Source organism: Phaethon aethereus (genome assembly GCF_964289735.1).
Source record: "Phaethon aethereus genome assembly, chromosome: 6".
Classification (NCBI taxonomy): domain Eukaryota; kingdom Metazoa; phylum Chordata; class Aves; order Phaethontiformes; family Phaethontidae; genus Phaethon; species Phaethon aethereus.
This window is the reverse complement of record NC_138580.1, coordinates 13,146,467-13,168,322: the sequence shown is the minus strand read 5'-3', so window position 1 is coordinate 13,168,322 and position 21,856 is coordinate 13,146,467. Positions and strand designations below refer to the sequence as shown.

The following is a 21,856-nucleotide window of genomic DNA, read 5'->3' as shown; positions in this document are numbered from 1 at the left end:
AGTGAGCGAGCGGCTGCGTGGTGCGTAGTTGCTGGCTGGGGCTAAACCACGACAGTCCTCTTTGGCGCCCAACGTGGGGCTCGAAGGGTTTGAGATAATGACAAGTTTGATTGGAATGTGCTAGATGATAATATTTATAGTTGTTATTGCTGTTTAGCCATTAATTGCCAGGCCCCTGTGCTTGCCATGGGTTTGCCTTCCCTGCATGTATTAGCGTCCAGTGCTCGTTAGTGGCTGCTTTTTGCTTTCGATGCTGCTGTACTGCTGATCGTCTGACTCTGCTGTGCCTGGGAAGATTCTGATAACAGCAATGGCCTTGGGCCTGGGCTGGCAGATGGCCAGGGTATTGCTGTTTTTTTTTTCCTGTGCTGCTGTACTGAATAGGCTGGAACTCCACTGTGAACTTGAGTCAAAGGGACTGTGACCTGTGGGTGAGTCCATGTGGGAGCAGGACACCCCGAAGCGTCTGTGGCTGTGCATAAGCCCATGCCAGAAGCAGGTATATCTCGAAGCATCTGTGGCCATGGTTATGTCTGTGCTGCAGCAGGTATACCTCTGATGGGATTGTGGCACACGGATAAGTCCACGCTGAAGGTACATCTCGAAGCGTCTGTGGCTGTGGATAAGTCTATGTTGCAGCAGGTGCACCTTGAAGCATTATTGGTTGTGCATGAGGTCATGCTTGGAGCACCTCAAAGTGTGTGGCCATGGAGAAGCCCTCAACAGTGCAGGTATATTGCTGGAGGAACTGGAACTACGGGTAAGGCCACGTTGGAGCAGATTTATCTCTGGAGGTAGTGTGGCCCGTGCAGATGGTCGTTTTGGAGCAGGTGCACCTCGAAGTGACTGCAACTGTGGATAAGTCTATGCCACAGCAGATATACCCCTGGAGAGACTGTGGCTCACGGAAGGGACTGCAGTCTGTGGATAAGTCCAAGCTGGAGCAGGGGCAAGGGGAGGAGTTCATTGCAATGTTAAACCCTATGGTCCAGTACAAAGGGCCCAGGGGTGGAGATTATAATGGAAATACCTTTAAACTGCTGTAACCCATGATTTGAGTTGCATGTTATAGGAACTACTATAGCAGGAACCACCTGAACGAATGGAGGACAAGCCTTACAAGAAGCAGTGCCAGTGCAGCAGTGACCTGACCTGAGCTGGCTTTGGTACCCAGTAACTCCATGCAACACCCCACCTCGCCTGTCCTGAGTGACCACCATAAGGGATGGAGCCCAAAGTCATGGACTAAACGAACTCAGCAGACTTTTCACAGACATTTTGGAGGGAAGTCTATGGACTAAGGGGATGATAATCTGTGTATTATATTAAAGGATGGGAAGGGGGGTGGTGGTTGATGAGGTTATATTGGACAGTGTGGTACCTGAGCATAACGTAAATGGTATGGAATAAGGGGTGGATAATGTCCTGGTTTCAGCCAGGGTAGAGTTAATTTTCTTCATAGAAGCTAGCGTGAGGCTATGTTTTGGATTTGGGATGAGAAAATGTTGATAAGGTGCTGATCTTTTGAGTTGTTGCTAAGTACTCAAGGACAGTCCAGCTTCTCATGCTGACCTGCAGCGAGCAGGCTGGGGGTGCACGGGAAGCTGGGAGGGGACACAGCTGGGACAGCTGACCCAGGCTGGCCAAAGAGATATTCCATACCATATAACGTCATGCTCAGGATATAAAGCTGGGACGAAGAAGAAGGAGGGGGTGGAGGGACGTTCGGAGTTATGGCGTCTGTCTTCCCAAGAAACCATTACGCGTGACAGAGCCCTGCTTCCCTGGAGATGGCCGAACCCCTGCCTGCCCATGGGGAGTGGTGAACAAATTCCTTGTTCTGCTTTGCTTGCGTGCGCGGCTTTTGCTTTATTTATTAAACTGTCTTTATCTCAAACCATGAGTTTCCTCACTTTTACTCTTCCAATTCTCTCCCCCGTGCCACCGTGGGGGAGTGAGCGAGCGGCTGCGTGGTGCGTAGTTGCTGGCTGGGGCTAAACCACGACAGTTAAGCTCTGGGTAATTATTTTCTGCTCAACAAGATGTAGATTCAACTAGACAGAGCCTTTGTATATTAATATATGTTGGAAAAGGCAAATAAATGTTAGACCACCTATTACACCCTGAGGATCTATCACATCCCCTGTCCAATGCAAGGCTATTTTAACATTCCATAAGGGGCAAAATGGTCCTGCCAGCATATTCTCCATTGCTTTTTCCCATGTAGTTATAAAAAAGCAATCAAACAATGTCCATTCCACTTTTTAACAAGAGACAACATCACTTAAGTAAATGGATATTCTTGAAATCCAGCCCTACCCCTTTGCAGACTAGAGTGTTCCCATAGATCTACAGTACTTTGGTATTGTGACATGTAAAAGACACTAGACAGTACAATATTATGTTTTTCTACAACCCATGCATATTTTATGTACTTATATGTACATAAATTTTAAACTTAAACCAACAATAACAAATTTTCTCCGGCTCCAGATACTTCCTCCTCCCCAAACAGGTAAAGCAGCACATCTCCTAATAAAAAGTTAATGACGCATCTGTAGCAATACATTTATTCAGTATTAACATTGGACGCATTTGTGTTTTACACTGCAAATGCTGCCTGGAAACTTGAGACATGAAACAAACCAGCCATGGCAGCAGTAAGGCTGTAGACTCTTTGCATCAGGAGTCATGTCGCTGAATATGACCATTACCTAGAATACAAATCTCATGACATAATAGTAGCAAATTGCAAGAATTGACAGATGCAATGGATATCTGCCTTGGGGTTTGCTGCTAGCTTTAGTTATTAATCTCATTTGTATAACAATAGTATCAATGTCAACCTAATATTACATATTCCAAGAAAACTACCTGCTTTCCTGTCAGTCGCCACTGTGTTGAAACTAATTTCACATAACCCACCTAGCAGGCATCAGATGGTAATGACTTTTAGACATCATTGATCTAAGCTGGCCTACAGCCAGCCTGCTAGAGGTAAAAGGATCCATACACAAAACTGTTCCTGATCTTGCCAGCTAAGTCATGTTGGCGGTACTCTTTAAAAGTAAGGAGCAAACAAAAGCCCTCAGCACGTTCAACCTCCCTGCTTTTTCCTCCCTCCTAGCAAATCCAAAGCCCCTCAAAACAAATTGGCAACATAGCCATGATAGCAAGGAGACAAAAGGCAGCGAGCCCTGAAATTAGCTGATTTCATTTGGTTCTTTCTGAAGTGACCTTCATCTGTTCCAGCAGTTGTGTAACCCCAGACTCCAGCTACTGCTAAATACCCCTTCAGCCACAGTACCGTTCACTCGGGGCCATTTACATAGTTCAGAGCTAAAAGTAGGAGCCTGAAAGTGTACAGACAACTTAAAATGAACGTAAACTTGCCATTGGTTTGAGCATTTAATAGAAATGGGAAAAACTGTAATAATTCATCTGGTTCAGAGCAGAGCTCATTTCCACTCTTTCATCCTCTGTCCTCTATTTCGGTGATGCAAACACCGGCAATCTCAGCACAGAATTATTCCTCGAACTCAGCCTCTTGCTGGTTTCCCTGCTGGCCCCACATTGCATTTCTCTCCTCACTTTTATTTGTGATTCCCTCATACTTAAATGCCATCTACAAAGTATGCTATTTTCTTTCTTCCATGCCATTAAAGATAATGTCAAATAAGATGAAACTGAAAACCAATCTCTCTGAGATCTTACTGGAAACATGCCCCTGCTCACTACTTTGCTGCTTACCCTTGCCTTCCCTTTTTTCCGATTTCAGACACACATGGCCACGTTCCTTTCCCAGACCATTCAAATGAAGCTCTTCAACTGCTATCCTGAAATCCAGGTTTCTTAGACCTGTACCATCCCCTCAAATCTTAAAGGTCCATATCCTGCAAATAGTATGGATGTGCTTAGCTTCACATATATAAGCAACTACATTAAAGAAAATGGGAGTAATTGCCTGCTACAGCAGATGCAAATGTGTTTTCAGGATAGAGAAAATGGTATAATTTTGTACTTCTATTTAAAGAACACAGATCCATTTCATCTACCAAACTTCATTCTTTCCAAGAGCTTTAGTGATCATGGTTCTGTTTGATGTCTTCATTCTCTGTCAGTGGGAGTCTCGCTATTTACTTAAATGCAACCAGAATGCCAAACCAGATGTTTAGTGATTTATTCTGATGTATTATTGGATATTGTGGATGACAAAAGATTGGGCTGAGCACTCTCCTTTCTGTCTCTCAAGTCTTCCAAAGCTTTTCAGCATTATTGGTGGTACAATAATTAGCTAATTCCCTTAATTTTGGAGAGGCCGTATCAGCCAAAGCAGATGGAAATTGATGATTAAGCTTTATCACAACATTTTCATAGGTTGTTACCTTTCCTTTTGCCTCTATTTTTAAAAGGATGTTCAACGTGCTCGATAGTTTTTAAAACTCTCAGGGAGAAGATTTACAAAACAAAATCTGGACCAGATCTTCAACAGCTTCAGCTCAGAAGAAGGGGCTGGATTTTCAAGGTCTTTGATGAACAATCTGGCCATCAACATCACCTCAGCAATCTGCTGGATGCTGGGCTCCACTGAACAAGTCTCTGCTTTGTTCCCTCCCCTACCTCCTCTACCATTTTCTCTCACATGTTTTTTACCCAACAATAGTTACTTGTTTTCCTTTGAGGAACTATGGTCATTCTGATGAAGAGGTCAGAGATTTCCAGCCCATATTCAATTCACTCTTTCCCTGAAACTGGGAAATTTTTATATCTCTTCCCAGACTCTATTATTCCTCCAATTAAGTCCTCTGACAGTTTCGCTCCTGAAATCTGATAATCCTGTACTTCTGGGTTAGCAATCCTAAATTCAAGTGCTTCGTTCCTTTGTTACAGAGGATTTTACACCTTATAAGGATTAAAAAAAAGAAGAAAATAACAATAACCACCAAAGCAATCCTCCATGCGATATCTCAACCCCCCTAAAGCATCATGTGAACATGGTACAGGGACTGTGCTTGAAGCTCCAGTTTTGCACTTCGGAGAGAGAAAAAGGGCAGAAATCTTTCTGCTGCTTTACTGCGGCTGCTGACTGTTTTCTTCCAAAAACTCCCTGCAGCCATTTCAGGAGTTACTCACCTATATGTACTTAGTTGTCTGATCACTGGCCCAGAGCTATTTAGAGGTGAATTGTGTTTCTCACACAGATCTCAAGTCAGCAAACAGGAGTACTTGTCAGCTGAGTAATTTCTGCTAGCTTTGCGTTAAGCATCATGGCCGGAGGGGATGCACGGCAGAATTTAGGCCAAGTAGGAGGGCAAAAGCTCAGCATCACTCAACAGCAAACTCCCTGCAACCAGGTCAGAAAAGCAGACAGAGTTCAAATGAGAGAGTGTCATAACTGCACGCAAGAGGATCCGGCTCTCCCCATAGCCTCGGGAGCAGGAGTATCTCCACTGGCATGAGGCTGACCTGAGGTGGCCCTCACAAGCCTGCCGGGATACACACGTGAGCACAGCATGGCAGGGAGAGGACCGGCAAGAGAAACTATTCTCAGAACCAGACTGTACATCCCAAAATTGCAACCTGCATCATACGAACTGCAAATTTTATGTGGAAAACTGGAGGGAGGAAGACGAAAGAAGGGATAACAACATAAAATGCATTAAAATAAACCGCTTAGGTCAGAGGAAGCAGAAATGGTGGGTATTCAAGAGACTCCCTGGTCTCATTCCCAAACTTTTTTTTTTTTTCCTCATCGGAATATGTAATTAAAAAAATGGCTAGAAAATCACTCTGGGGCTCACCTCAGGGTGTCTGTCTGCTCAGAGGCCCACAGCCCTGATGCTGTCAAGGGCCAATACAAGAGATCACAAAAGCATTCCCTACAACAACCAGCTTCATTTTCCTACCTGTTTGACTGCAATTCCTAAAATGAATAAGCTCACCCACCCTTTGAAATAATTACTAAGCTACCCCTACAGAGAGGCCCCACCTGAAAATAATGGATTCAGGTCTAAAGTCCTCACTCCTCTAAAGTTCAGATCCAGGATTTTGTTCAGACATATTCTAGAGATATGGTAGTGTCAGTGATAAAGCTGCAATACTGGCTTTCCAAATATCTCTCCCCAAACCTTGGGGGCAACTTGAGGTAAAAATCCAAGCTCATTTGAAAATTGCAGGAAAATTACAAAGATTTCAAAGCCAGCAGCAATCACAGCCAAGCTACCACCCAGGAAAGCAGCCTTCAAAATGCGCTGCATGCTCAAAGGGCTCATAGGTTTTGCTCACGTTGGACATCTTCCTAACACCCTCCAGTGAGGCTGGGGAATGGCAGCACTGAAGCGCAACAGGAGAACACACGCACAAGGCAAAGTTCCTGCAGCCAAGTCCAGCCTGTAAATATGGGCAGCTGACGTTACAGATGTCTTCCTGTTGCCCTGCTGCTAAGACTGGCTGCTCTGAAAAGACTGATTGAGACAGGTCAGTGGGCACACACAAAACACTGCTCAGACACCTAGAAATATATTGGGTCAACGAACTACATCAAAACATGAGGCTGAGTTACTGGTCACCATTTAAGAGATTAAATTGGTGCCATGTCAATAAACAAACAGTAAAGGAGATAGCAGAAATCCTTTTCCCCTTCCAACTCTTCCCTCCCCTGGTGCTTTTCTCTCCGTCCCATTTCTGCGCCTCGGTACCAGGTCCCCAGGTTTTAAAGCAGCACAGCAGCAAGGGTTGCTGGAGGGGGTCAATACTAGGATCAATTTTCTCTCGATACATGATCGCCCCTTCCAGGGAGGAGGCAGAGAGCAGGGTGAAGGCAAGAGCTCTATGTCAGCAATCACAAACCCACATCAGCCCCCGGGATGTAAAAGGCTGCAAAATTTCCTAATAACATGAGACAGAGCCAAAGAAAACAAACGGCGTTGTGGTATTCCTGCCTGGGAGGCACAAATTCTCCATCACCTCAAAGCTTCCTGCACCCCCACCAAAACGATTAGATTATAAAAACTGCTGAAACCAGAACTTTTTAGGGAAGCCAGTCAAGAAGTGACAGCACAACAAAAATGTAAGCGGGGGGTGTGGGGGTGTGTGTGTGCTGTAGGGGCAGGAGCTCTTCTTCCCGTGGTGGCTGTATATTGGCATGTATTAAGCATAGACACAACAATAAGCAATAAATCACAGCCCAGGAGAAGTGCCAGGTGGAATGCACTGTAGGAAATTAAAACATCCTTCTCGATACAGTTCAGTATTGAAAGAAATACAAAAGAGGCCAAGTTGACTTATCACCTAGATAGCCAGGATGCTAAGGGGAAAAAGGTTCCAACATTTGCAGCTGAAAAATTTGCAATGGAATAATTCCCTATAAAAAAAAAGCTTAGCTTAAAAATTAATAGTATATAAGAACATATTAATATATAATATCATAATATAAAATAAATATATTTATATGTTTCATTACATATTGCAAGATATTATATAATATGTAGTGTATATTTTTCCATAATATATAAAAATTAATAATATCAATATCACAACCATCCTTTTAAACAAACAAACCAACAACAGCCTTCTCTGTCTTACCTAAACTTTCATCTTTTTTTACTCATTTTTACAAATCCCTCAACAAGAGTCAGCCATGAGGCAAAGGATCCATTACGAGGTACACAAGTACACTAGCTGGCCAGCACCCGAATTCAGCAAATTCTGACCTTCCACACCGCCATATGCACCCACCACGCTGTCAGGAGATCCTATCGCGTGTACTTCGGTATAGCCCAGCACCTAGCTTAAATTTCCTAAAAGTAGCATGAAACTAGTCAATGGAGGAAGAGTTTGGGTCTCCATCCCCCAAAGAGCTGGACTGTTTCCTTGTTTCACTGAAAAATGCCTCCTGAAGGTTTGTTTTTGAAAAAAAGTGTGTTGGTACTCAAGCTTCCCAGTAATTCCCGCCAGGACTCAGTGCAGTACAACACATAAAACTGAGGCTGCTTGTGGCCACCAGTGTGCAAGGCAACCTCTTTGGACACGGGCTTGTGTTTTGCTGGGATAAGCTTATACCAGCAGGGCACTGCGCTGCGGCCCTCAGGTCCTAAATAGATGGTGCTCCTGTGAGGGTAACACCCCAACACATCTGCCCTCCTGCCACTGCTGCTTTTTCCCTGCTTGTCCCTTTTTTAGGCAGCTGAGCAAACCTCCACCATTTGAGTTTTAGTCGAAGTGTCATACACAGGCTGAAACTGGGACACGATCTATAAATTACCAGAAAGCTGAACTCAAGATTAGGAAAAGAAAGAAAAGGAATAACTCATTTCTCTTGAAACTGGATCATATATATATATATACACACATAAATATTCTCAACCTGAAACTCTCCAGGACAGCCTGAAGAGGACAGCTGTTATGTTCTACCTTTTTTAATCTCTGCTTTTAAGGGCCAAGTATGGGATGGGATTTTCCAGCTGTGGTTCTCTTTCTCTTACTCAACCCTTCTGCATCAGCCTGTCTATACAAGCAGATAAACCTTTACACATTAAACACTTTGGTGTCAAACTTGCAGTAATGACCAAGTTATATTTTCTGAAAGGGATCATTAAGAAGTTCAGTGAAAATAGAAAGACTTGGCATTTTTATATTTAGATAGACATGAATTTAGTACAAGTGGCTAGACAAACTCTACTTGTTTAAAATAAAATTATGATGATATTTTCTATATTGGGTTTTTTGGCAAGAGAACAGGGACATCTTGCAGTAGGCCATGAAAGAGAGAATCAGTTTAGATGTTGCTAACAAAATCCTTCCTCTTGTCTAGCACAGAGGACATCAGTTTCAGACAAAACTCTCGCCAAGGAAAGCAAAGCAGAAGCAAGAGAGGAGAAGGAAGACTGCTTTAAAGAGAGGTAAACAAGGAACTACCCATGGCAGACCCCACTACACACTCAGGGAGATTATTTGAGCATATGTTTCAATCAGTTGGTATCACACTTTTTCACCTGCTTAAATGGGGGGATGCCATTCTGATGCAAAAACCTCCTACACACATTTCTGGGTGGAAAACCACTCTGGAGCCAGGGCTGACAATTAAAAAAAGTCTTTTTTCCTACTTGTTTTAAAAGGTAGAATCAAGGCACAGAATCTGTCCAGGTGTAAGAGGTGTCACACATAGTTGAGATGAGCTATTGGGTTCCAAAAGCAGCAACAAGTTGCCACGCAGCCCAGCCCTGCCTCATCAGATATTTGAGAGGTGATCATTCAGATTAGCCAGGCTGCAACCCAGATTCAGAACCCTGCAGCCCTACTGCCAATAAGAATCACCAGAAAAAAAAAAACATGGAGTTCATAAAAGCAACACTGTATGGTTAAGGTAAAAAAAAGAAAAGAAGTAAATATTGCAAGCCCTGCCTTGGAAAACATACAATAAATTTCTGATGAGGACTAATTAATATTTGCCCCCCAAAATATTGCTCATTCTCATTGCTCCTGTCATGAATGTATCTATCAGGAGATGCACTTTCAACAGTGTCTTTTGTCTTGTAGTGATGAAAAAAAGCCTTTGAAACCAAATCAGGCTGGAATATGTTTCCCTGGTGCTTTTCTTATTAACCTGAAGTGGAATATATCAGAGCTGTAAATTTGCTTACCCTTCTGTTCTGTACATGGAGCATCTCTCCAGAGGAATTTTTAGCACTCCATTATTTAAGCCCACAAAGAGCGACCTGTCGCTGTGCAGGATTTGGAGACTCTTGATTGCTTCCCGTTGTCCATCAGGGAGGATCTGCATTTCCTCTAAATAACAGCTTCTCAGGCTCCTGTTAGTGGTAGAAAGGGCCTTCAAGATGGTGCCATACTCTAATGGAACAAGAAACAAGGCACAAGTAAATCTTGGAGGCATTTACTTCATTTCTAACCTGCCTAAAGAGTGAAATATTAATGGCATCTTTACACAGCTGCTTTAAACCTAGTTCTGGGTCACCTGCTGCCTGTGGTAGAGAGAACTCCAGCCACATCATTATAATCCTTAGCAGTTCTCAGACATTACAGAAACCGCCTGTGAATGCATTTTAATGGGAACCCAGAAGGATGTGAACCATCTGGAGAGTGAGTACCTGGAAATATTTCCCAGTTGGAGCACCGAGGCAGAAAAGAGTCTGGTCCCGTTACCAGTGAGTTATACAGCAAGGTGACCCGAGATAGCAGGGATCATTTCTGGTGCCTCAAGTCTGTATTTCTTTTGGTTTATGGAGCAGATCGGTGCGATTTGATGCCATGACAAATGACAACAGATGCAGCAGCCCTGCTGGAAATCTCAGAGGCCTCCATAATGACTGCATGGGTCACGGATCTAATTGATCCTCTTCCTGGAAGAAGCTGTCCTGCTGGCTTGACAAGGGGATGTTACGGCATGAGCAGTGCATACACAGAAACATGTATGCTTGTGTTCAGTGCTCTTAACTAAACAATTGAAAGATCTGATAAACTGTGGGAGATTTATGCTGGGGAAAAGGGGGACACCACACCATTTTTCATTAAAGAGGTTAATTAAATACCCCAAAAGAGGTCTGTCAGCCCTGATAGTTCCTTCCTGAAGCTTAATCTTTTTACCCCAATAGCTTCTGTATCAGTGCCAAAGCTCAGCAATTTACAGTGGTGGGGTTGGCTGTCATGAGAAGCTTCTCTTTCACTTAGGAAGGCCTGAAGTGTGGAACAAGACTGAGGCTCCAGTTTGGGCTCAGTGTGTCTCAGGATTGGGTTTGTGTTCAGGGCTGCCTCTGGGCAGGGCTGTCTCTGCTGAAGCATTTGACTGGTTTAAATGTTTCAGGTCCCTCAGAGTTTACTCTTCAGTCACCACTAACTAGGGCCAGAAAGCAAACACGAATAAGGAGGTAGGGTTATGGCAGTGGACCTTTCTACACAAATGATACGAGGCAGAAAGTATCCCAGCTTTCTCTCAGGCTTTGTAGCTGGGACTACTCACTTAAAATATCAAGATATCAAAATGGCAGAACCATGTTGTATTTCCATTTAAGTACAATCTTCTCATCATAATCAATGTCCGTAGAGGCTCCCAAAGTGGGAACGTTACTAGAACACATCCAAGATGATCACTTTTGAAATAAGTGGTGGTAAAAGTTAGATAAATTATGACACAGTCCTGGAAGGTGGTAACATGAGAATGAGGCAATGACTCTGCATTCAGATGTGAGATTAAACTAACACTTATGGAGGCAATCCATCTTATTTTAAAGTCAAAGCTTCTGCAATAGAGGATAACAACATTATACCCAGGAGGCTGGCCATATGCTCTGATTAATCAAACTATTTAATTTAACCACTATCATTAGTATGAATATGGGCTAAGACAACCATTTATAACACTTTGTCCTTCTTCAGCATCTTTCATTTATCCAAGATATCTGTGCTTTTCAGAAGAGGCAATGTGTCCTGCTAATTAGAGGATGGCAGTAGAAATCAAGAGACTAAATCATATACTTAATTCTACCACTGGCTCGCTATGCTACCACAAAAAAAGCACTTGCCTCAGCTTCCCCATCTGCATTACATTTCAGTTCATGCCCATTCCCAAAAACACTGGGAGTCATACATCAACAGGCACACAGAAGTGCAAAGAAAGACATAATTACAACCTTGGGCAAGCCTGGAGGTTAAATATTATTATTGCTTATTTAGACATGAGTATGTCATAGCGCAGAGAGGTGACTTACGTGCACGAAACCACAGAGCATTTCAGTGACCTTTGCTCTTCCCCACTGATATGTATTAGTCTGATTAGTTGAAACATGTTTTTATAAAAGAGAGAAAAAAGTTAATGTTGTTTTTAAACACAATATAGATTTATGGTCTGTTCACTTGGGTCTCTGCCTCAAGTCCTTTATCCTGCTTTTCATTTGCTCAGGCAGACTAACTTCCATGCAGTTTTGTGCCAAAATGATATTAAATTACAACTGTGTAATGACATCACAACCAGGCTCCCAGGGCTGCTAGGCCTACAAGCAAGTGGAGGGAACTTTCTTAAGCCCTGATGCTCTTACCTGTTCCAATATACATCACGTGGTAGAGAGTATCCTTCCCCTGAACAATATCAACCACCAGTTTGGAAAATCGAATGCTGTCCTGAGTCACGTATGGATCTACAGTCACCGGCTGCACGACATCATTCATAAGGAACAAGCGCTGTGCATCCTGCAGGACTCTCTCCGTCAGGTTCTCGTTAGGGCTGTCATCACTCAGCGTCCCACACTAAAAATGGAAGATTGAACTTCAGCACCTGCATTTTCTCCCCACTCTGCCGCCCAAGACCAAACCCTGAAATTCTTCTGGAAACCCATGTCCTGTTGATTTTCTGGGGAGGTGGGTCTGTGTGAATGTCACAGGATCAGGCCCTTAGCTTGATCGTAGGTCCTTTGCCTTGCTTTGGCCTGTAGCCACTCTAAAAACGTTTCTCCCAGCTGGTCCACTGACCAGCGACGTGGTGTTTCATTCCTTTGTGATACCCTGGAGCCAGCACACCAGAAGGGCAAAAGACATTAACAAATTGAGGAGGAAAAGAACGAATTAAAACTAGCTGTAGAAAGATTTAAAGCTAGCAGTGGAGAGAAAATTTTTGTGGTCATAAATCCTTCAAGCATTTCAAATAATCTTCAAACTCTACCTGGCATCTCAGTCTGTACAATGCATGAAAACTGGAGGTTAAAAAATGTGAAAAAGGAGTTGGTTTTGCATCAAAGAACCCAACTCAGCACACTGCTTTTCTCTCATGTGCTCCCGTCTGAAGAGAGCCCTCCGGTTTCACCCGAAGCAAGGCAGGTTAGCCACTAGCTTCCCCCTCCCCACACACAGCTCTTCTGTCCTCACAGCGAATGGCAGATCAACCTGTGTCCATCCATCCTCCAGCACCAAGGGGTGCACTGAAATAGGACTCAATGCCCTTGTTCATCCGGAATAAGGGGAAGAGAGAGCTCATCTTGTGTCTTTTAAACACCAGCGTAAGTCCTACCAGGTGGATAGCGCATTTTAAGGCCTGAGTTTCTCTCTCACACTAATCTCTAGAATTCAGCATTTTCAAAAGCCAAGACAAGGTTAAGCTCTCCATGCAGTTTTGTGGTCCACATCAGTAGCCAGGGCTGGATCTTCACTCCTCCCGATCATGCCATGCATGGTGGGCAGAAGATTTATTACTACAAAAGACAGCTGGGTGACTGATTATTTACCTTACCCACAGCCAGGGGATTCAGTGGTACAATTAGAAATCCTGCCAACTCCCATACTCAGCCCACGGACAACTTTGTTTCTCACTAAACGAAGCTCACACCTGAGTAATTTCACTAGAAAAAAAAAACATGAATTTTTTTTCTTCATTTTCCATCCAGGTGTTTGGGCTTTCCTTGGAAGAGAAGTGAGTATACCACGAATTAGGACGTCAATTTACAGCACTACAGCTACAGTGTACAAATTTTCCACGTGCATACTCTTGATATGCATTAAAGCAACTCTTTGCAGTGTGGCTGCCTTTCCGAGGTGGGCCACGCAGAGCTTCTCTTGTGACGTGCTAAAATGAGTTGACAGGAATTTAGCTCACGTTTAACACAATAAATATAGATCCTAACGGCTGGTGTACTAAACCCTACAACACTTTGAAGCTTGTGTGAACTAGGTGAACAGGATGATACTAATGCCCATCACCCATGAAGACGGTCACTTTTTTTAATCAACTTAAGTATCTTCCTGAGTAACCAGACTAAGGAAACATCACTGGGGTTTTGATGTGTTCTTATGTGGGGTTTAATGGGTTTTTTTGTATTGCAATGATCTTTTTTAGTTCATGACTCATCCACATTCTAAAGAGTTTTTAGATCTCTCTCTTCTGCTGTCTCCTATACTTCTGGTTTACACTACTGTCTTGCTTTGGACACTTTTCTCCCTATACACTTTCCTTTCTAGACCATCACTGAAGAAGGAGTCCCAGTGGCAGGAATGTCATTGTTTGTTTTGTTTTCTGTTCTTATCAAGTCACAGATAATCCTTTTGGTCTATTGGCAGCCTGCATGCTGACACAGCATCCCTCTGGTTTGGTTTTATTTTGTTTTATTCTAATTTCCCGATTATCTGCATTGCCCTGATCCTTTATATCCTTCAGTATTTCTCCTTCCTCTCTGCAAGGAAAAAAAAAATTCTGGCATGCTTCCCTCATCTTCCTTTGTGAACACCGAGGCAAAAAAATTAATTTAATTTTTTTGCAATATCTGCCTCTTCTGTCACTAAATTACCCTTGTCATCTCCTAAAGGCTCTTCACTGACCTCTTGTTCCTCCTGTACTTGAAAAATATCTTAATCTCTTCTTGCAATCTTCCTTTTGTCTGCCACATACCTCCTTTTCCTTTCCTTATTTTCCTCTGACCCTTTTCTTTCATCTTGCTGTTGCAATCTTTACACTCCACATTTTATCTGATACTTTTGACTACATGGAAATGCTTTCCAGAGTCCTTTTCGATTCCTCCTTGGTTAGCCCAGCAAGGGACAGAAAGTCCTTGATTCTCAGTTAACCTTAAGATTCCCTTTAAACTTAAAAAAAAGAAAAAAGGGCAAAAAAAAGCTTGGCCATATTTGGCATGGTTGGGCCTTCAGCAAAGCTTTGTTTCTTGGTTTTGAGTGCATGAAGCTAAAGGGGTGATGGAGAGCCCAATCCAGTCCCACCTTGTACAGGCAGAAGCCTTTACTCAGGTGCCATGAGGGAATTCAGGGGGAGAAATCAGGTTCCTCAGCAGGAACTGAAGCATGTCCCTGCCTGCAGCATGGACCTGCCTCCCATCTGCTCTTGCTGTGATTTCAGGCCGCTGCAGAGTCCTTTTTGGAAGGTGCCTGACATCACCAGCTTGAACGCAGATGGCACTTGCAGGCAGCCTCAGCACATTTGCTGTAATAAAGGAGAGCCAGATTCACACAACTGGGCTGAAAGGATTTGCCATAGGGAAGCAAGGACAGGAAGACAAGTCCATCCTCCCTAGGATTCCCCAGGTCAGAAGGGACTGAGCTGTAAAATGGGCTCATACTTCAGAAGACTCAGGTTTGCTGGGGCTGTCACACATATACTCTGCACCACACTGACTGAAGCTGGGCATAAAGCTACTGAAGTTGCTCTATAATTTTAAACTGGCCTTAACTCATAATCCTGGAAAATGACCATTCATTAAAAAAAAAGATTTTTTAAGATGAGAAGGAACTACTGTGACCATCCTCATGTGTCCTCTTCCATCAGTTACTCCTGCAACTCGTCTATAACTTCTGGCTGAGCTACTGTGTCTTGGAAAGACATCCATCTTGCACTGAAACACCGGTAGCCTTGGGGGCCCTACAAAGTGATGGAAAATTCATCTCATCTTTACACAGTCACAGTCATTAATTACCTTTCTTGTTTAAAAATATAGGTTGTCTCTATTCTAGTTTGACTTTGTCCGGCTTCAGCTTTCAATCCTTCCCAGTTTCAGTGGGGACATGTCTCTATGTCCCCTCGTGAGGATCACATTCTTGATATTCACATGTCAGTGATGAGCGTTAAGAGAGATTTAAATTGTTCATTATTATAAAAAATCTGCATATTCTTATTATTGGTAAAACCATTCAATTTTTTCCATGAATCCTGTGGTCTCAATAACATGTGTCAAGGAGTTCCACAGACTAAAACACTCAAAAATGTGGAGAAATACATTTTATCTGCACTGTAGGTCTACCTGGAAAAATAAGTCCCACAAAACTCAACCCACTGGAGTGACAGAACATAAAAGGGGATGGAGTAAACTGAAAGGCAGCAGCAGTACCTGGAAATTAGGGATGGGGTTTAACGTTGGCAGCCAGGCGGATCTTGGGTTTTCTTGGTAACGGAAAGGGCCATTAAATGCCTGAGTAATGGCACTCAGATTGAAGGCACACACTGCTGAGGCAGCTATGCTGTTTCTGGAAAAGGGGAGAAAAAAAAATCAATTTAATCATTAGAACATTGACATTTTCATCATAACAGACACCAAACTCCACTCAAATAAAATACATATAAATTGCTAGGTAGATGTACAGTGATACCAATCTCACAGGGAGTAAAAATAAATAAATAAATTGTAAAATGCAGATGGCTTGCATGACAATTTTGAGAATGAATTTTAAGCTTGGTTTTAAAATGTCTGTGATTTAAGGACCATGGAAGCACTTCTGACAAGAAAGGTGAATACAGTTTAATTTGCATGGATTATTTGTGTCTGGTTTTATTTTTATTTTTTTAACAACCCATCTATCTTTATTGATTATAAACAACCTAATTTTTAATCTCTTGGTGTTTCTCAAGGTGAAATTCAGTTTCTACAGGCTCCTGAAATCTTCAGCTATAAAATATATCCCCTAACATTTTTTTTATATACATATATTTAAAAATACACACATGCATGCAGATGCATGCAGGGGAAGGAAAAGGTTGACAGTGTAAACCAGGTTGGTTGATACAGCAGCTCAGCACGCAAAATGGTCTTGCTAATATGTAAAAGCCTCTGTTTTCAATGATCACAGTTCACTTCTTTGTGTTCCCAGCTGGGAACAGCATCTGTCTCGGGCAGGCTGCTCCCCATGCCCGCACCAGCCAGGGGAGGCATGGCTAGGGAAATGCCACTGTAAGGACCCTTTGGAAGGGAATTTGTTTTGGGCATGCCGCGCTGCCCAGTCAGACTCGCAGTGAGATCAGTTGACCTTTGCTGTCCCATTTCAGTCATGGAGGACCCATTACTGCAAGGTGCTGAGCAGGCTCAGCTCCTTTTGCCTCAAGAGGGTTGGAGGGCACCTCCCAGATGGAGAGGGCACTTCAGGGAAGCCAGCCCAAAGAGGGGCCTTTGCTAAGTGCTAACCTGAAATTCAAACCTGCTCCCAGCCCTCCCCTTCCCCCCGATTTTTTTTTTAAAGGAAAAGAACAACATTTAGAGAAAAAGAGATCAGAATAAAACTAAAAATAGGGCTAGCACAAGAGACTGACTTTTCATGGTGCCTTTTTAAATAACCCAAGCCCTTCTCTATGTATCTTTCTGCTAATTAAAGCAATTTGAATTCTCTGAAAAGAACACTTTGTTTTAACAAAACCAATAATTACACTCTCTTGCACAAAAAAAAGCCTTGCTCCACAATCCCAGGCTGGAAAGCAGAAGAACAGATTCTTTCACAGCATATTTCTTCTGAGCAATACAACATCAGGAAGAACTTGCTTTGCTTTCCCATTCTCCTCTCCTGCCCCTGCCCCTTCCGTCCCCAGAGTGATGGAGTAGCTCTCTTTGAACATGTCAAAGCAACGCCAGGCGAACCATTCTCCACTTTTGTCTGAACACCACTGATGCAGTGCATGCTCACAGACGGCAGCTCTTAAGACAAAGCAAATGATGGATGACAAGTAAATGCCTTGAAGCACACATGGGGAAAAAAAAAGAGAATGAGAAAGAAAATGAAAAAGGAAAAGAAAGAATAAAATCCCACTAGTTCAAAAAAAACACTTAAAAAAAAAAAAAAAAAGGATTTTTTTAGGGCCCTGCTAAGGACTCCACAATTTAGCCCTTTCCCTTTGCTAGAGAGGAGAAAGGAAAGAGATTTTCCATGCATCTGTGGCCAATTTCCTTTCCATCTATGGACTGGCATATTTCCCATCCCTTCCTATGAAAAGTTTGATCTCTGTCTCAAGCCAGTGACATCCACTTGTGCAACTGGCCCCTGCGTCGTCCTGGTGTGAAATGCAACCTCCTTTATCCCCACCTCCTACTTCCTGCGATTAACTAGGTGGTTTAGAGAATGGATTAAGTTCAAGGAGGTTTTAACATTGTGTCTATTACCTCACAGAAAAATTTTAATAAAAAGTTCTTAAATATTTCATCAGCAGTTTCCCCAAAAATCTCTTTCCCACTGTTTCAGCTGGGTGTAACATGAAGTGATAAATCCGTATGTGGGTGTTACCATAACCACTAATACCCCTTTGTTATAAGATGACCCTAAATGCATTAAACATGATCCTTCCAAAATAATTTAAACAAAAAAAATCATAGTTTTGTGGTACTATAGAAATAGAATCAGTATTCTATTATAAAGAAACTCAGACTGGAGCATACATCAACCCTCTTTGGTATGCAGAGCTCATGCAGTGTGATATAAGTCCCAGTGGAAGTTAAAAGAATAATTACCATTATTTCTCTAGTCGGATGACAAATTGGAACATTTTCTCTTTGAACTCTCAAAAGGACATCATGTTGTAGACCCAAAACGCTACTTGATCTAACTTCAGCTATTATCAATAACTCATTTCTTCAATTACACAAATGTTACATATTATATTGTCCTCTGAAGATAGAAGAGAGAATGTACACCCATAACGTATGAAAAGTGACTTAAGTGTAACCCAGAGGAGACAGGTAATACTCATCATGTCTCACATTAAACCTGGGAGACAGAAACAGCAGACGAAAACTCTTTCAACCAGAAGTAGCCTATGTCTCCCCCCTTATATTCAAAAAACTATACCAATTTGATAAATATAATACATTTATTAATAATTTTCCCATTTCCAACTCCTGTTCTTGGCTGGATGAATGGGCAAATGGATAGATAAAACATTATCACTATGGGCATAGAAGTCCTTCCTGCTTGCAAAAAAAAATAGGGGAAAAAAAAAGTGTCATCTCAAATACCCAAAGCAGTAGCCAGGTTTCCTTTTCATGTTCAGGAAGTTTGGCTAACATCCTTTAAATGTTTTTAGAGAATGACTCATGCTCCTTTCAATCCCAGGACAGATTTTCCCCAAAGTCCACAGTCAAGGTGCAGTGCTCAATCATGTTTATTTTTTCTAGTTGCTTCTCCACTGGCTCACTTTTGGCTGATGTTGGCAATGGTTGGTATTGCAGAAACATGGAAGATGGATGAAGGTGGCCAAACACTTACCTACTTCTTGGCATTTACAGAGCAGGAATAACATTCGGGCTCTGTTGATTCTCATAGTGAAACTCCCAACAGTATTTTAGCTCTCAAAGTTGGGGCTGATGCTTTGTGACTTCAAGGGCTGAAGTTCAAGCCCTGTCACACCAGCAAGAGACATATTAAATAGGAAAGCCTGTACTTCAGTGGGACTTCACTTCTTTGGTTTGCTGTGGGCTTCTTGGGATTGGACCCTTACTTATATTGAACAGTACTCCATTGCACACAAAAAGACCAAAGAGGTTGGCTACCAGCATGAGGAAGGCACTTTGACTGTTTGTCATGTGGAGTAACTAACTCAGATTTTCATTCTCTAGTTTACACATCAGGATAACACCCCCCTGGAGAACACGTATTATTGAAACTCAATACCACGCAGACTGGTTATAGCTTGAAACTTATGATCTTAGCCTTGGGCTTCAGAGAAAAAGTTATTTGAGTTTTTCTGACTTAAAAATATGCATTACGAGTTTTTTAATATATTTTTTAATTAACTCCTCTTCTCCTTTCTGCTTTCATAGCTACACTAAATCATTCCAATTACAAGTTTTTTCAATATCAAGCCAAGAAGAGGTGATTATGAAGTTTCAGAAATCATGCCTTCCCCTCAGAGTTCCAACACTACTTTTGATTTGTGGACCTGAAACAGTCTGTAGTGGAGGTACAGTCCCCCTTGGAAATGTCAAATGCGGTGTAGCTCACATGACCTTGCTTCTATAAAGTGTTGTTCAACAGAAATTAAAGTTGATTTCAATCTAGGCTGTTGTGATCCCATCTGCCTCATTCTTCTGTTTCCAGTCCTTCTCTCCCAAGCATATGTACCTGTCCATCTCATGGGCCAGCCCCAATGTTCACACAATTGTGTCAGATTCTCCATGCAGTTAACCTGGCTGAAAATTAATTATGTTTTTTCTGTTGGGTCATTTTTAGACCAGCTTCTGAACTACACAATTAGCATTGCCACTACAAAAAGTCAGAAGTCTGTCACAGCCTAGGTTTATATCAAATTAAGTTACCCTAGAACTGTACAGTCACTTTTATGGACTCCAAGAATCTATGAACCATGTATTAAAAACATTGACCTAAAGGCTCTGTGGCCATGATGGATAACACAGACCTAACTATTCCTTCACACTACCCAAAGAATTTTTCAAAAATGAATTCTTAGACTGTCTAAGAAATCAGGATATTATCAGTCTCAGACTGCTGGGGATAGAAAGAAGGGCAGTAAAACCAGTGCAACTTACACATTAGTAGTGAAGACACCATAGATCAAATCTTGCTCAGGAAGGTAGAAGGTGCTTTGCAATTCATTATAATAGAAAGGGATTTCTCCAGCACGGGAGCAGTTCAGCCTGGCCTTCATGAAAGTTGTCCATGTGTCCTCCAGCAAAAATCTCCCTCCGATATCATTTTTGCAAACCCTCGCCACACGAGAATACACTGTTTTCCCACAGTCATGTTCTACTGCATTCTCACGGAAGAAGAAGTAGGTGAACAAACCAATGTCATAGGCAGCAATAAAGTTAGGCTCTGAAAAACAAACATTTGAAGAGATTTATACAGGTCAGAAATGAATCCATGCTCACTGACTTGCTCAATGCATTGCACCACCACCTCCCTTTACACAAGTTGTCAAAGCTGGGACCACAGGGAGTTTGGAGTCAGCAGAGGACATAAAAACAGTAGATGGGAATAATGATATATGGGGATACAGCTCTAGTTCCATTTTTCAGATCTTGGAAAGACCCCATTGTTTCCCCACTTTATTGGCAAAGCTGCTACTGATATCTGAAAGCAGAGTTCAACACTTTGCATATGCATGACTGTACCTATACTCATTTTACGACATAAAGCCTTCCCATTGGGTTCCTTCACCTATTCACTTCTGAAATGCATCTTATGATGTGTTAAATATGCTGCATGCATCCGCCCGATTCCCCAGACTGCTGCACTGAAACATTCAACCTACTCTCCCAGCACAATCATATCTGGCTTTTATCATGAAGCCTTTCCAGTTTCTAGGCACAAAAAATTATCTTATGTCCGTAAAACAAAACCATGCCATGGACTGACAGTACTGAAGCAAGTTATCTTTAATTTGTTTTTTCCCTAGAATTGTTGTTATTATTTTCACAAGGACTGAAATGAACCTGGAACAGGTTTTGTAGTGAATATTTTAATTGGGTATTTAACAAAGCTTTAAAGTGTATGGTCTTTTATCCCAACAGTTTCTTTGGCAAAGGGAAAAGGTTGGCCAATGAATAACATTTGATTAAACAAAAAAAACCCTGTTGGTTTTTTATAGGGTGCTTTTACAATGTTCATTTCTGAGTAATGCTCAAAGGAAGAAGAAAAAAGGAAAGTACAGTATTCCTTTAACGCTGCAGCCTAGGAGTGAAAGGAGAACAGAGTCATGGTGGACGGAGAAGGCAGCAGGTTGATGCTGCTGCAAGGCAGGTTTGGGAGGCAGACGATAGTACAGAGGGGAGGGAACTGCAAAGCATCTCCTTCTCAAATTTCTCCTTTAAGTGAACCTTAAAGGGGCCACTGTGATCACCAATCTGACCTTCTGTCTAACATGAACCAGAGAATTTCACCCTGTAATTCCACCATCAGATCCTGTAACTAACAGGTGAATTAGACCACATCTTTCGAAGGACATCTGATCTTACTGGCCAATGTCACATGGCTTTACATCCATCATTTTCCTCAGTGACTTGTTCAAATGACTAAGACTGCCCCGACTGCAACCTCCACTTCTTTTTTCATTTGACATTATCTGGCTTGAGCTTCCAATCACAGGCTCTTGTCATGACTTGTCTGCTAGATTAAAGAACTTTATCCTGCCAGAAAT

General features: G+C 42.3%; 1 protein-coding gene across 1 annotated transcript in view; it reads right to left on the bottom strand.

Annotated features, from left to right (window-relative positions):
* The window catches only part of SEMA5B (semaphorin 5B), a gene marked incomplete at its 5' end in the record, with an annotated part of 139,886 nt that overhangs the window by 48,305 nt on the left and 69,725 nt on the right, over positions 1–21,856 (bottom strand). The window contains 4 exons of the mRNA XM_082001596.1: positions 9,642–9,849; positions 12,051–12,258; positions 15,834–15,969; positions 20,247–20,532. Coding sequence (XP_081857722.1) covers positions 9,642–9,849; positions 12,051–12,258; positions 15,834–15,969; positions 20,247–20,532 — 838 coding nt within the window. The remainder of the gene's footprint in view (positions 1–9,641; positions 9,850–12,050; positions 12,259–15,833; positions 15,970–20,246; positions 20,533–21,856) is intronic.